This window comes from Protomyctophum bolini (genome assembly GCF_963924005.1).
Source record: "Protomyctophum bolini genome assembly, chromosome: 12".
Taxonomy (NCBI): Eukaryota; Metazoa; Chordata; class Actinopteri; order Myctophiformes; family Myctophidae; genus Protomyctophum; species Protomyctophum bolini.
Window position 1 is genome coordinate 35019135 of NC_137873.1, and position 17082 is coordinate 35036216.

General features: G+C 45.3%; 1 protein-coding gene across 1 annotated transcript in view; it reads left to right on the forward strand.

Moving 5' to 3' along the window:
• The first annotated feature begins 1425 nt into the window (after positions 1–1425).
• The window catches only part of greb1l (GREB1 like retinoic acid receptor coactivator), a 40618-nt gene continuing 24961 nt past the window's right edge, over positions 1426–17082 (forward strand). Inside the window, 11 exon segments of the mRNA XM_080777671.1 lie at positions 1426–1536; positions 5828–5993; positions 6824–6915; positions 6918–7041; positions 9288–9464; positions 10199–10375; positions 10843–10995; positions 12383–12526; positions 13677–13802; positions 14809–14955; positions 16476–16622. Of these exon segments, the coding sequence (XP_080633797.1) occupies positions 5831–5993; positions 6824–6915; positions 6918–7041; positions 9288–9464; positions 10199–10375; positions 10843–10995; positions 12383–12526; positions 13677–13802; positions 14809–14955; positions 16476–16622 (1450 nt within the window). The 5' untranslated portion in view covers positions 1426–1536; positions 5828–5830.

A 17082-nucleotide genomic window follows, 5' to 3' on the forward strand; every position in this document is an offset into this window, starting at 1 on the left:
GTGTTGGGTGTGTGTGCGTAAATGTGCAATTTGAAGAATTTTGACTGTGATTTTAAACTATCACAATCACAACCGCATAGGCTCAGTATAATCGTGAAAATAAATAAATATACTCTATTTATATTGTGTATGTATTATTTGGACACTGTATTATTTGCGTTACGGTTACAAAAAAGCCAACAAAGGCATTTTTTGCAGGGAAAATATAATAAAACCTCTAATTTACAAATGGGATCTTCTACATACTGTATACAGTTTTGTGGAATTGTATAATAGCCGTGATTATCTCACTGTAATCATGCCATAAAGATCCATAGTCGTACCGTCCCTAGACCGAGCACTATCACACACACACACACACACACACACACACACACAGTCACACACAGTCAGAAATGATGACGCGGCCCATTTATTTTGTGTCAGTCAATGTTTTGAAAGGAACTTTGCATCTGTTATGTCAGTGGCTAGACAACGCTACGGTTCAATTTAACTTGTGCTGTGTGCGTGCGTGTGTGCGTATGTGTGTGTGTGTGTGTGTGTGTGTGTGTGTGACCCGCAAAGTCAAACACTCAAGTGTGTTTTATGAAAATACCCCCAGGGCCATAATGGTATCACGTAACCCCTCTCCAGCTCCTTGATTCTGACTACATTATGTCCGGGGGGGGGGGAGGGGGGTGGGCTTGATGCAATCTGTTGCATTCCCTCTTAACGTTTGACTGGCCTTCCTTTAGAGTTCTCAGGGCACCTATTCATTCAGTGAATGAGCGTGCAAGTGACAGCAATTGTTTCTGGTGCTGGTAAAATGACACCACACCAGATCAGGTTCACAGTGTGAGTGGTTCTTAAACTCATGTGTCCCTTTTTTTTTTAAATGGGTAATGTAAAGCCTATATGGGATTTTGGGCCTTGTTTGTGTGTACAGTATATCTCTTCAAAATGTTTTAATTTTTCAGGAAATTAATGAAAAGAAACATCCCGCTCAAGTGGAGTTAGGAGCTTTTTGTCGAAGCGCTTTTGAATACTTTCCGTTGGTTCATTGTTGTTTTGACCAACACACAGACGAAAAGGGTGGTTTGGCTTTGGATAGTTTGAGGTTCTCATGGAGTTAGGAGGGTTTTTTTTGGCGGAAGCACTTGTTAATACTATCCATTGTTTAAATATCGTTTTAACCAAACACACAGACGTAAAGAATGTTCAACAGCATTGATTGATGAAAAGAAAAATCAAAAACCTCCCAAAAATGGAGTTCGGTGGTTTCTTCCATACAGCAACGACGATACGTTTGTCGGTCTGTATATATAGCTAAGATACCTTCACGAACGTTTTTATCATTGACGGTATAATGGTTGCCCCCTTTTTTCCAATGAGTAAAACCTTTCCGTTCTTTCCCTTCCTCAGGTCTAAAGCGATGCCCCTGAGAACGAGATGCCGGCGCTGAGAGCTTCTTCCGAGTGGTAGCGACGCAGCATGTAGCAGAGTGGAGAACAAAGTCCCTTTCGCCCTGAACCCGCCTGTGGGAACCATCAGAAAAAGGTACAGTTTAAGACACCTCGTTAATGTTAATGCGTCAGCTCCTTGTCCGTGTTTTTGCACCGTAGCTGAATACTGGAGACTCCACTATACTGACCACAGCGACATCCTCAGTGCTCATTTAAGTCGGAGAGAGAGAGAGAGAGAGTGTGTGTGTGTGTGTGTGTGTGTGTGTGTGTGTGTGTGTGTGTGTGTGTGTGTGTGTGCGCGACGACACTGTGTGCTATAGGGTTTGTCGGGTATAGAATCCGCTGGGCAGAATATCATATCGTCTTGCTTTGCCCCGGGGGGTCAGATTCATCCAATCTGTTAAGCCATTTTAGGCGGTGTTATAGCATTACGTTATGATTTATCCATTTAAAAAATAGCAGATCTACAAGCTCATAGCGCGCCACCGAGTTGCGCTACGAGCTTGTAGGTCTGCTATTTTAGAAAAATCGAAGAGCGACTGACATAGAAGACATTTTTTAGAATCTGATCTCAGGTCAGAATGGAAAACTGTCAGGATGTAGAAGACATTTTTTAGAATCTGATCTCAGGTCAGAATGGGTTAATACCACCCAGAAGCATGCAGTGGCATGGACTTGACCGACCGACCGACGGTCCGAGTTCACCCGTTCACTTTAGAGAAAAAAAAAGACCTCTTATTTTGCCCATTGTTTTGCTTTGAACACCTAATTGTTTTCTCCCCCGGAGGGAGCGCTGCATGCGGACCACTTGTTAACGTCTGTTTGTTCATCCATCAAACGCTGTCCGGGGGCCACCAGTTCACCTGAAATACCCCACCCTCCCTCCCTCCCTCCCCTCGCAACCTGACCTCGGCCACACAAACGCCTGCCTCTCACTCCTCTGAGTCACACCCCGAGAAACATCCGTTATAGGCGACCTCTAGGCCGCGTCGGACATGCTTTTGTTTTGAGAGGTTGCAGGTGATAAAAGGTCATTCCGCCACGTCGTTCACCTCTGGGCTGGAGCGAGGTTAATGGCAAATCTGTCCACTGAGGCCTGAGGGTCAGCGAGCCAGAAAAAAGGACTCTGTTTTGACTGCACAATCAAACGGGCGACCGTTTGCCTAAAACACCCTTAGGGCCCAGGCTTTTCCTTTAACCCTCTCTCTCTCTCTCTCTCTCTTCTGTAGTTAAAGGGACATTTCACCGCTGGAAGAAACTGTAAAGCTGAAGTGAGACCACATTTTCGCGACAGAGTTTGGTCGTGAACATGGCGTCATGATTAAAATATTATTTTAATCATTATTACACATATAAAGTGGTTTGTGTGTCCTATATAAACCTCATTAAAATAAGATCTGGTTGCAAAAGGGATGAAGAAAGAGGCCCTATAAGTAAAAAATGTAAAGGGCCTCTTTAATGTTTGACGTCTTTTTGAGGGCGCTAGGCTATAGCCCATCCTATAAACGGCTATGGTGCGTATTCTGTCTGAACGCAAACATGCCATTGACAATGAATGGAGAATTTACGTCACATGTGCCTTGCAGAGCAAATCGGCTGTCGGTATGTCTGTCGGTATATGTCGATTAAAAAAAAACCCTTGGCCAATAAGGGACCACTATTATTATTGGTGACGTCATTATTGGTGTGTCTGAGCAAATCGCCTGAGTATGTCGGAGTAATATATAGTAAGAGAGTGGCGACACTATAGCGTTGACTCCCATTGTAACAATGGAATGCGGAAGTGCTCACTCAGTCTCAATGGGATAGTTCCAGCCATTAGGAGCAATGTTTGGAACTATAGCCAATATCAAGATCAAGCGTGTCCCTACTCTCCTACTCTCCACTCTGGTCGGTGCCACCCTTGGCCAATAAGGGACCCCGTACCATTCTTGATGATGACGTATACAAGGATCGCCCCTCACTTCACACGGGTGTGTGTGATTGTTTTTTTTTAAGCTGCTTATCGCCAGTGACGGCACACACACAATCAGACACTGTTAATCTTGTCCTTTTGTCTCTGGGTCAAAGGAGATTCCTCTCCCGTTCCCCTCTCTCTCTCTCTCAGTCCGGGACGGTCCCTATGGGTAAACATTGCTGCCGAAAACCTGTCCGGGCGTGGTGGGGTGCAAAAGGACACCTTTGGAAGGAGAAAGGCAGCTCCAAACTTGATCCCCGCCCCACCACACCCCACCACCCCCCCCTGTACTGTATTGACAAAATACAACTTGCGGCATTGCGTCGCAAGGTCCTATACACATTTTGCTGAATGATTTATAATATACCACTGGTTCCCCAAACAGTGGGTCCCCTTAATTTTGTTTTTAATTATTGTTATTTTGAAACATTTTCATAAAGCGTTGCCCCAAAATAGCAAAAAAATGTCATGACTTCTTTTCAGTAATTTCATGAAGAAATCAAAAGAAAAATCTTAAGAAATGTATATACACCAGAAATGAGACCCAAACTCGTGAGAATAGACGATCTGCAAGCTCACAACGTGGCGCTTTCGCACCGTGCTGTGAGCTTGTAGATCGGGCTATTTTACCTGCTTCTTTCTCAGTTTTTCTTCTTTTTCTTCATTTCTTCATGACTGATTGTTTTCTGTATAGGAAACAAAAACTATAAGGAGACCCATTATAACAATGTGTTCCGCGACCCCACACACGGGTCCCCGAGCCGCTGTTTGAGGAACCAGTGGCGTCCGACAGCTGCACAAACTCTTCAGAGGTGGGCGACGGTTGTTGAGGTGACTGAACTGTTTCCAGACAGCTGAAGCCTTCAACCTGGGTTCTCCACTTGGCCTGCTCTCTGGCTGTTAGCGTCCATGGAAAACAACACTAGTCAACTGCAGGTCAAATGTGGCTCAAGGACAGAAACGGGAGGCATTTTAGGCAAAGACTTTGTGTGCCAGGAAATGAGCCGAAAGAGCTGTTTGTTTTGCATCTTCCCCGTCCCATCCCACGCAGGGAAATATTCCTGCTCGCTTGGATACAGAATGAAGAACCGGCCTCTTAATAGATGGACATCATGGGAAGGCCTTACTGTACGAGCCTTTTTACATTCATTCTCGCTTTGTATTTCTCTACCATTCTCTCTCTCTCTCTCTCTCTCTGCCCAGCTTTCGCCCCTTCTGTCTCTCTCCCTCTCTTTGTCCCTCCCTCTCTCTCTCTCTCTCTCTCTCTCTCTCTCTCTCTCTCTCTCTCTCTCTCTCTCTCTCTCTCTCATCTCTCTCTCTCTCTCTCTCTCTCTCTCTCTTTCTCCTTCCCTCCCCCCTTGTCTCTCTCTCTCTCTCTCTCTCTCTCTCTCTCTCTCTCTCTCTCTCTCTCTCTCTCTCTCTCCTTCCCCTCCCCCTTTTCTCTCTCTCTCTCTCTCTTTCTCTCTCTCTCTCTTTCTCCTTCCCCTCCCCCCTTGTCTCTCTCTCTTTCTCCCTCTCTCTCTTCTCTCTTTCTCCTTACCCCCTCCCCCTTTTCTCTCTCTCTCTCTTTCTCTCTCTCTCTCTCTTTCTCCTTCCCCTCCCCCCTTGTCTCTCTCTCTTTCTCTCTCTCCCTCTCTCTCTCTCTCTCTCTCTCTCTCTCTCTCTCTCTCTTTCTCCTTCCCCTCCCCCCTTGTCTCTCTCTCCCTTTCTCTCTCTCATTCTGGCCACATGTATGGCCTTCTGTCCAGCTGCCACCTGCCACCAGAGAGCCACTCAACCTCAGGCCCACACAGCCGACCCCGGCAGATGTCCCCAAGTGGACATTGGGGTACGGGGGAAGGGGGAGTGGGGGGGGGGGGGACGACAGGCAGAGTGACAGAATAAGACAGAAGAGAAAAAGAGCCATGGCCTTTATACGCTTGGGCTACAAAATTGAGAAAGAGGTGACTTTTTGGTGTGCGTGTGCGTGTGTGTGAGTGTGTGTGTGCGCGCGCGTGCCCATTGTGAGAAGAACCTTTTATCACTCCAAAAGCTCAAGTGACAGAACAACGACGGGACGACACTTCAAGTAAACTCAAAGAACACATACTGTAACAGCAACCGAGTAACTAATGGATATGCTGCTGGAAAAGAAAGACACCACTCCACTGTTTTCAAAGCCGCCACATTCCGTGCGTGCGTGCGTGTCCACAGTGTGCGAGACATCCAGCACTTTTCTGTTTCTTCCTTTACTCTTTGCGTAGAGCATGTTGTTGCCGTGCAACGCTGCCCGTTTTTTTCTTCTTTTTTTTCTCCCTTCTTGCGTCTTTCCCTTCCTGCTTAACGATGTGAGCAGTGCATTTCCAAGTGGCTGTCGTCGTCATTCATTCAGCCACTCTCCTTGTCTCTCTATCTATCTCTCTCTCTCTCTCTCTCTCTCTCTCTGCAGATAATGGGGAACTCGTACGCCGGGCAGCTGAAGTCGGCGCGCTTCGAGGAGGCCCTCCATAACTCCATCGAGGCGTCGCTGCGCTCCACCAGCGGAGACCCGCAGCCCATCTTCACGCAGCTCTATCTGGAGCCGGAGCAGTCCTACCCTGGCAACAACATGGAAGGTATTACACCAAACCAGCTCTATGTGTAACTCTATGTAATGTATGAAGTGTAACCAAACCAGCTCTATCTGGAGCCGGAGCATGGAAGGTAACCAAACCAACGCTCCACACTCTGCTAAATCAAAACGTGAGAACGACACACACACGCGTATCATTAACTGCCAGGTGAAAGAAGCGCTCTCCGTTGAGCATCTGTCCCCTTTTCGTTGGAAGTTGCTCAGTGGCGTTTTGAAGGACCCGGGAAAGAACGTTCTAGTGCTTTCATCGAGTGCTCAACGTTAAACCCCCAGCTGCATGGGGGGTTTCCTCGTCATGAATCCACGGGTCCGCCTGCAGTCCCCAGCTCTGGCCAGTAGTAGGCCGAGCGGCTTCAGCGTTGGAGAGCCTCCCTGGGGAGCTTGGGGTTATATATACACACTACTGCGGTGTATAGCAAGAGTCTGGCTCTGGGTCAACACTTCCGCGTTGCAGCCTTCAGGGGGCTTAGGAGGAGGCACTCCCATTGGCTTATAGGCGGCGTTTCAGAGCATGTGGTTTCAGAGCCAATCAGGACTAGGTCCATGATGCACAACAGGTGTGCAGCCACACCCAGCTCTGAGTCCAGTTCTAGTTTGACTCAGGGCCACAGGTGTTACTGCTTAAATCAGTCATCCTCCCTCTCTCACACATGTATTTTCAAAGGGGGGGGGGGGGGGGGGTCCGCGAGGCTAATTAGTGTCAATTCGGGGTGTCCAGTCCTTGACATGAAAAAGTTTGAGAACCGCACTGACATAAAAGTGAATCAACGTTGTGAGTGACGTCTTGACGTGTTTCTCCTCCTCCCTCCTCAGACATGAAGCCCAAGGGCAGCCTGTCTCTCCACAGCGGCGGCGGAGGAGGTGGGGTCGGGGGGGAGCCCCCCTCCCCCCGGGCGGCCAGCAGGACCTCCTGAACGGTCACTTGACCTCCAGCGACGTCAAGGAGGAGGACGACGGTTCGGACACCAGCAACAGCCCTCCCCTCCCCTACCTACAGACCCCCGTCCCGGATGGAAGCTGCACCTTGGACGGTAAGGGGGCTCAACGTCACACTACACCACTAACGTCCAACCCAACCATCACTAGCCCATTGAGACCTGGAACACGTCTGTGTCGTCTTTTAGCTTTAAAACCCATTTAGGCCCGACGTCGAAATAAGAAAGACGTTTCTGCTCTGAAATAATATATATTCAAGGATTTTGAGCCACATTTTCACGATTTTTCAAAAATAGCAGATCTACAAGCTCATAGCGCGCCACCGAGTGGCGCGCTATGAGCTTGTAGATCTGCTATTTTTCAATAGCTAAATTATAACATAATGCTTAGTTAAAACACCAAAAGGGGTAAAAAGGGTTAACCACCTTAACCATCATTTGAAACGTTAGCTGTTGGGGAAAAAACGAGCAATCTTTATGTATTCTTTCACAGCGAATGTTTTAAACTCAAATCTTTGCTTCCGGACACACACACACACACACACACACACACACACACACACACACACCACACACACGCACACAACATATTTCCAAATGGGGGTCCGACGGCCAAATGCATATAATATTTGGGGTCCTTGACAGGAAAACGTTTGAGCACCACTGATATAGAAAAAACTGTTGGAAGACATTTGTAGAATCTGGTCCATATCTGAAACCCACATTTGGAACCAATAGCTGACTTGCTCATGTAGGTTAATCGAATATTCAAGAAGCAGGTATATATATATATATATTATTAAGTTCAAATAGATTTATTTATATTTTTCTAATTGGCTAAATATATTAGTCTGATTGAACAACTTGCTGCATTGTACTATTTCCACTATTTCTATTTTTAAATCATTCAGAATCAGAATCGGTATTAATATCACACCACAGGTTTACAGTAAGTAAACTACCAGTTAATTTAGTTTTTTTTTGGTGTTAATTTTAAGTTTTCGTCCATAGTTCCATCGTAGTGTTATTATTACCATAGAATTGAAGAAGAAACAAGAAAGACAAGAAAAACGAATTGTGTATTAATCTAGTTTGAAATAATGATGTCATATTGCCATGACCTTTGACACTCACCTCTAGGATTGAGTTCCGAGTACTCTGTACCTTTAAGGATAAGGGTACGTTAAACGTCATGTCAGTACTACTGAGTACATATTGACGTTAGATTAATCCGTGCCAAGTTCAGGACCTTTGAGTGCGGCTACAACAAAAATCACCACTACCTTGCATCACTTATCTTTACCCCGAAATTTGAAAGTTGACCCCAAAATGAAAATGAAAAGACATTCACTTTAGGTTTACAGTAGCTTTTAGGCATACAGTACGTGTTTGTATAACACTAACCATATTGTATGGAAGTTATTGCCGAGCGTCCTATAATGCAATATGTGTACGTATGGATTATAAGCAATTGTATATTGACTTTATTCTGCACAAGAATAGCCCATCAAAACCTGGGAAAGTATCCGTGTCATTTTAGAGCTTATACGTTGGCTATTAAGAAAAATAGCAGATATACAAGCTCACAGCACGCCACTTCGTGCTGCGCTGCGAGCTTATGTATCTGCTTTTGGGAGAAGAAATTGGGGAAAAAAGACCTACTGATTTAGGAGGCGTTGATCTGCTATTTTTCAATAGCTAAAGTATAACATAATGCTTAGTTAAAACACCAAAAGGGGCTCCCGTTCAGAATGGGTTGAGCAACTAGTCGACTATTCAACTAGTCGACTAGTAAAATCCACTGTTGACTAGTTGATAAGAAAATATTTTGCTGGCCTCAAGATCAGCTTAGATAGTCACCAACGAACACAGTTTCTAAATGTACAACTATTATTAAAAAATAAATACAAAATGTATAAAAGATGACATAATAGGTAGGCCTAGTTAACCCATTCTGAACTGAGATCAGATTCTAAAAATGTCTATTCCATCCTGACAGTTTCATTATTAACCCATTCTGACCTGAGGTCAGATTCTAAAAATGTCTTCGGGGTTTTTCAAAAATAGCAGACCTATACAAGCTCGTAGCGCGCCACTCGGTGGCGCGCTACGAGCTTGTAGATCTGCTATTTTTCAATAGCTAAAGCATAACGTAATGCTAACACCAAGACGGGTTCCTGCCCCAAAATGGGTTAAACAGCTAGTCGACTAGTAAACTAAGCGACTAGTCGACCAGCAACAATCACTAGAAGTAAAAAGCCCTGCTGTATATATACTGTGTCCTGTGTGTTGCTTGTTTTCCCTCCCTCTCTGAATTTACAAACCATCTCATTGTTCCTCAGGCTTCTGTCAGGCCGGCAAGGACCTGCGTCTGGTCTCCATGGCGACAGAGAGCATCGAGGCCCCAGCTGGCTTCGAGCTGGTCGGTGCCAAGTCCCCCAGCGCCCCCGAGCACATCCTGGTGTGCGCCGTGGACCGGCGGTTCCTGCCCGACGAGAATGGGAAAAATGCACTTTTAGGTTTGTTTCCAAAAAAATATCTAAAAAAGAAAAAAAAATACTAAATTCATCAGGGGGTGACGTTGGTGGGGGGGGTGACGTTGGTGGGGGGTGACGTTGTCGAGCCCTCTCAGGCCAGGAGGAGGACACTCTAGACAGCGCAGTATCTGAATAACATTCTTAACCCATTCTGACCTGAGATCAGATTCTAAAAAATGTCTTCTACATCCTGACAGTTTTCTGAAAAAGCTATGTTTCTTATATCAGTCGTTCTTCGATTTTTCAAAAATAGCAGGCCTATACAAGCTCGTAGCGCGCCACTCGGTGGCGCGCTATGAGCTTGTAGATCTGCTATTTTTCAATAGCTAAAGCATAGCATAATGCTAACACCAAAAGGGGTTCCCGCGCAGAATGGGTTAAAAAGGACCACTTCACCACTTTTCAACCTTATCTTCGTAATAATAGTAGACGGAAGACGGTTTCTAAACTGCCCCACAGCCCTCCTATGAGACACAGACTGAGTAGGAAAGAAATCGTGCCGTTTTATCATGATTATTAGTGAGGACCTATTATATGAAGGTAGGTTGAAAAGTGGTGAAGTGGTCCTTTAACATTTGAAGACAAGCAGTAAATTACCAAAAAACGCTACATTTTCTTTTTCCCGCACGCACGCACAGACGCACGCACAAGCACGTTAACACACACGCACAAACACGATTAAATATTCATGTTTTTTCCCCCTCTCCAATTCCCAGGGTTTTCAGGAAACTGCGTGGGCTGCGGCGAGAAGGGCTTCCGCTACTTCACGGAGTTTTCGAACCACATCAACCTGAAGCTGTCGACGCAGCCCAAGAAGCAGAAGCACTTAAAATACTACCTGGTGAAGAACCCGCAGGGTGCTCTGTGCAAAGGACGCATCATCTGCTGGAAAGGTCAGCAAAGAAGAAGCCCTCTCTCCCTCCCTCCCGTTCAGGGCTTATATATGTCCTATAATAAGACTATACGAGCTTGTAGATCTGCTATTTTAGAAGAATCGTGTGAAAATGTGGCGCAAATCTTTGAATATATATATTCTTTCAGAGCAAACGTTTTTTTTTAACTTTTAACTCAAGTCTTTGCTTCTGGGGGGGTCCCTGGAACAACATATTTTCAGATGGGGGGGGGTCGGTGGCCAATTACATATATTTTTGGGAGTCCATGACATGAAAATGTCATAGAAACTGACATAGAAACATAGGTTTTTCAGAAAACCTTTTAGTCCTCAGGTCTAAATGGGTTAAGTAAAACAATTGAGTAATTATTTTCCAATTGTATACAACATGGCATGTGTCACATTTCTGTCCTCTCTCTCTCTCTCTCTCTTTCTCTCCATTCTCGTGGCTCTCGTTCTCCCCCTCAGACTGTAAAACGCGTCAGTTCTCCAGCGGCAGCGCCCCCACCTCCTCCAAGCCCAGCTCCTCCTCCTGCTCCTCCCTGGGCAGCAGCAAGGAGAACGGAGGAGGAGGAGGCACCAACGGACACCAACGCAACAACTCCCCCTTCCCTCTGTCAGGTGAGACCTGCTCTCGCGTAGCCCGACGGGGTGCATACTTGGTTTAGACTATAGTCATCGGTTAGACATGGGTTAAGGTTAGGTTTAGGTGGGCTGCCCCGTGGGAGGTTAGGTCTATAGGGTGAGGGTTTGAGATGGGTTGTAGTTGTAGGACTAATGACTGGTCTAACCCAATGACTAGTCTTTATACCAAAAACTGTCTAAACTAAGTACTGCACCCAAAGCCAGACAGACTGTTCCACAATATAGCAGTGGTTCCCAAACCTTTTCCAACTAAAGATAGTTTTTGGATTTCGGTGGATTCACGGAAGCAAGCGTTGCCTATAGCGGGACGGGATGCTAAAATAATAAAAATATGGTAAAAAAAGTATAATATAAATTCTGGATTAATAGCTAAAACACCAGATATCTCGCTGGGTGGATGTTTCCGGTTCCCATGGCTACTCTTGATGGTCTCATTTGATTCACGGTGCAATCAAACCTTTTTTTTGCTATGACTAAAAAGCATTCCAGAGCATACTGTACATTCTGTACATACTGTCATTACGCAACACCCAAAAAAGCTCATCGCTGATCGCTTATCAGCAAACACGGGTTCCATAACCAGCAGCCGTTTATGGGCTGGGGGTGGGGTGGGTGGGGGGGGGTTGTGGTGGATATATCATGGCGGCCGGCCGGGGCCAATCCCTCCCTCCTCCTCCGCGTCCCGAGTGAGCATGACCGACCTCTTTTTTTTGGGAGCAGGATGTGCCTCAAGGTCGCAGTCAGGGAGATAGCAGGCCGCGAGTTATGCTAACAACGAGAGCCTGGTTGCAACACAGCACGGCTCACAGCGTGCTATAGTGTTTGTGAGATCGCTGCGTGCTGACAAGCTCTGAAAGCCCTCCAGGTTCAGGAGAAATCAATACCGTCAAAGCCCCCCCAAAGAATTATTGTGTTACCAATCGGGGCTCTGTACAGTATGTGCTCTTTGCGAGGGCAGGCGAGCCGCGACAACGGTCTCATTCTATAGTCTATACTATACCGAGAGTGTAAATGTTTAACTTTTTCTTCCCCGTTAAGGGATTTCACTAGTGTGTTAGTTAGGAGTTCAACCCAAAGCACTGTTGTTTCAAATCGACTATGCCGATGATCACACAAGAAGCCTATAGTTGTGAAACTCGGGGCTATAGATTCAAAATATGGCCGTCTGTTGTGGTTTACACAACCCCGTAGAATTGTGCCGTGACGCAAGAGAGATGAAAATGGGAGACCTGTCCGTGCGGCCTGATGATTGTATGACAAACTAAGGCTCCTTGAAATTACCACGAAACATACCATTTCAGTGAGTCCACTAATTGTCACATCGTCCATACTAACGGCATGCTTCTGGTTTCTCCCTCTCTAGAGTCTCCACCAATGAGAAGCACACAGGCCTCATCGATGTTCTTCGGAGGAGGAGGAGGAGGAGGCGGGCCGGACGTGAGCAGGGACTGCAGCTTTCTCAAGCCACAGGCCGCTTCCACGCCAGGGACCAAGACTCTGCCAATAGGTGGACCTCTTTTTTTTCTTTCTCTCCTCTCTCCAATATAACCAATATTTCTGCAGTGTTCAGTCAGCCCGCCTCTCTCTCTCTCTCTCTCTCTACTCTCTCCCTATTGCATATTGAATTTTGTTTAGCTTAACCCATTCTGACCTGAGATCAGATTCTAAAAATGTCTTCCACATCCTGACAGTTTTCTTAAAAAGCCATGTTTCTATGTCAGTCGCTCTTCGATTTTTCAAAAATAGCAGACCTACAAGCTCGTATGCTAACACCAAAAGGGGTTCCCACCCAGAATGGGTTAAGTCCCAATCTCCGCATAGAATGTGGGAAATCAATATTGTAAATAGCATACCGGTAGTTAAAACACTTTCGCGCCGCCGTCCCATTTTGTATCCAGGCTCTCGTTAGTTTGAAGAGACACCGATACCTCACCTATATTATATAAGCGAGGGCTGTACGTGTGAATACAATAGACTGATATGAATGCAAACAAATCGCCTCCATGCACGCGCACAAGAATGCCATAATGGCTTTTTAAAGGCCTCGCTATCCATTAGCCACTTTACAAGGTTGTGATATTGACAGGCAAAAGGCTATACATACACACACACACACACACACACACACACACCAATCAATGTTTTAGCGTAATGCATACACAGTGAATATGAGATTGGAAAAACGCCCCATCAGGTCATTGGCAATAGCCACTCATCTATAGGAAATCAATATCTTTAGTGTTGGGCCTGACTCATCTTTATTTATTGCTTCGGCTTACTAGACGGTAAACGTCTTAAGCACATGTCCATGCACTGTATGTAGAACCATAAAAAAAAAAGAGATACATGTTTTTTTTCACACTTTCTAATTCTCTTTATTGCGTAGGCTTAGTGCGCACAGTATCCGTTAACCCATTCTGGGCTCGTAGAGTGGCGCGCTACGAGCTTGTAGGTCTGCTATTTTTGAAAAGTCGAAGAACGACTGACAGAAAACCGTCAGGATGTAGAAGACATTTTTTTTAATCTGATCTCAGGTCAGAATGGGTTTTTAAATTTTGTGTAGCCATTTAAAACGATACATTTAAAATGTCTAAAATGTTTGAAATCCCTACTCAACGTTTGCGTGCGTGTTTCTGTTTGTTCGTGTGTCTCTGCAGTGCCCACGGCTCTGAGGGTGAACGGACCTGGCATTGACCCGCGCCCTCCCTTACTGACTCCCTCCCAGGTCTCCGTCGGTATTCAAGGCCAGGGCTATCGCAGCGCAGACATGGGAGACAGCGCTCGTAAGAACCCCTCACACACACACACACACACACACACACACACACCCACCCACACCCACACACACACACACACACACACACACACACACACACTCCGAGTGAGAATACATTCAGAGTGTCCGGGAGAGTCCGGGAGGTCTGGGGCTCCCTCCCTGCCCCCCCTCCTCCTGCGTATAATTCCCAATGTCCACCACTACTCGACACTAAATGTTTTTCCAGCTAAAATAGGCGATCTACAAGCTCACACTAGCACAGTCACATTGCGATGCGTTGTGAGCTTTATTTGATGTATTCTTTGCTATTTTGTTTGTTTGAAATTCTTTATTTAGGCACACCCCATTGATATACAGTATCTCTATTCGAGAGGGTCCTAATATTATAACTACAATCAATACAATACACAAAAAAGGAGAAAACCAAAACACAAAACAAACAAACACAAAAACACAAAAAACTGGGTATTACAGTATGCAAAGCACAATAGCAAAGAGATGGATCACTTGTTCTGTCAGATATCACTGTCACTTCCGTTGGTCAGCATTAGAATACAGTTGATTAAACACATATGTATACCGTACATATCAAAGTAGATTGCGGTCTTTCATTAACCCATTCTGACCGGGCACCCATTTTGGTGTTGGCATCATGTTATGCTTTAGCTATTGAAAAATAGCAGACCTACAAGCTCATATCGCGCCACCGAGTGGCGCGATACGAGCTTGTAGGTCTGCTATTTTTGAAAAATTCGAAGAACGACTGACATTTTTAGAATCTGATCTCAGGTCAGAATGGGTTAATCAGACCAGTGTGTGTCCCGTGGAAACCTCGTATGAATCTGATCTCAGGTCAGAATGGGTTAATTAACTTTCATAGCAACGCATATCTGCTGAATCCAATGATTTCCTTGTATTGTGAGCTTTTGTTTATCGTCTTTTCTTCTTTTTTCTTTCTTTCTTTCTTTCTTTCTTTCTTTCTTTCTTTCTTTCTTTTTGTCTTGGCTGTTCAGCTTGTCCCACCATGAACTCCTCTGCCATGAACTCCGGCCCTCCCAAGAAGCGCCACCGGAGTTGGCACCCCAACACGCTGGCGGCCAATAACGCTCCGCCGACCGCCGTGCCCGTGCCAGCCATTCGGCCAATCGCCTTCTCTCCAGGTCAGTCCGACACACACACACACACACACACACACACACACACACACACACTCACTCACTCACTCACTCACGCCCAGGTGTGGTGATCCCTCTGGCTCCGCCCCTATATGCTGCTCCGTTTCCATCTGAAGCTGTAATTCACCATTTGTCTGCTTGTTCTGATTGGCCCCTGACTGACTATAACCACAGCCTGCTCTTTCTGCCCTTGTTTATGTTGAACAAACGATGATATCATCCCAGTCGCCATAGCTGCTCCTTTTTTACTGACGCCTAGTTTAAAATAAAAATTGAGTGCACAGAATATCAATACGAAGCTAGGGCTGGGTGCAATAACCGCAATACCGCCATACCGCCGGTATGTAACGCATACCACGGTATCGGGTTCATTACCGCGGTTTAAAAAAAGAAAAAACAGTATTTTTTCCTTTTTTTTTATGAAATGAAAAGTGACACAGACCGAGTAGAAAAACACGTGCCATTTTATCATGATTATTAGTGAGGACCTATTATATGAAGATAGGTTGAAAAGTGGTCCTTTAATGATTACCGTCATTATGGTAATCTCACAATTAATATTGCACACACCATAACTGTACTTTTTATTAGCCCTCTTATTATTCCCAAAAGAAAAGGAAAATGAACGTCACGAAACCTTTGAGTGACTTGACGTCATTTGGTTCAAATTGTTATTTGGTTCAAGCAAGAGGTTTTGCTGCAGATTGAGGACGGATGTCTGTCAGACGGCTATTATAGTTCTTAATATAGGCTCCTCTTTTCACATCTTTTCCAACTACTTGGAGCTGCTCGTCGGGAACAGAAACACATCGCGGCCATCATCTCTCCGCCTAAAAAGAGAGGCATATAATCTCCCTTGTATTCGAGTCCCATAGTCATTTTGTTTCCGCTCAGTTGCCTTTGCATCTTCTCTTGTTGCCATGACTGTGTAAAGTTTACACAGTCATGGCAACAGAGAAAGATGCTTTTCTTTAGTGGAGAGAAAATAATGTTCTGATGCTGTTTTTAGCCCACTTTTATATTCCCGGTTGAGTATATTTGCTTGCTCGTTTAGAAAAAAAGAATCATCTTGTTTGAATCTATATTGCTCTATATCTCTTAGCTTGTTTGATTTTAATTTGAGCTCTTCTTTGGATGACCTTGGTCGTTTGCAAAATGTGCTTAATAAATAACTATAAATAATAAATAATATTAATAATAATAAATAAGTAACTGATTATCCCATTCTAGGCGGGAACCCCTTTTTGGTGTTTTAAGCATGTTTTAAGCATGATCTACAAGCTCATAGCACGCCACCGAGTGGCGCACTACGAGCTTGTAGGTCTGCTATTTATTTATTTTAAATTATGAAAATGTGGCACAAATCTTTGAATATATATATTCTTTCAGAAGACTTTATTCATTTCGATGTCAGGCCTAAATGGGTTAATAAGTAACAGTGTGATGAGACACCACACACCGACCCAGTAAATGACCAGCCAGGGGCTTGTCTTGTTTTTCAGCAGGCTCCGTGCTGACCATGGCCGCTCCGCAGCCTCCTCCGCTGGCGTCGGGAGGGGTCCTGACGCCCCACCCGGTCACCGCCGGAGAGACGGTCATCGTCCCCGACAACCTGCTCAACACGTCGGGGGTTCGCCCTGTCATTCTCATTGGTACGGAGAACACAAACAACTGGCTTCTCTCTCTGTCTCTGTGTGTGTCTCGGTCCTGGTGGTGTCCTTGTTTTTCTGACCACCTAGAATGTCCCTAATCTACAACCGAATATCTTCGCTGGGGAAAAAAATTGCAGATCCACAAGCTCGCGACGCGTCACAACTATGAAACGCCGTGAGCTTGTAGATCTGCTGTTTTTACACTGAACGTTCTGCTCCCCAGAATAGGGAGTACGCAGTGGTTTTAATCCCCATGGCTGCCAATAACTGGTTTTCCAGTATGCACTCGTTTTCACGATTTCCCCAAAAAATAGCAGATCTACAAGCTCTTGTAGAGCTTGTAGATCTGCTATTTGTCAACAAATAAAGTTTAAAATGAGGGTTAAATACGCAGTGCGGTGCAATGCCATTCTAGATAGAGAATGCTGTATAATTGTGACATTCAGCGTCAATATTCTTA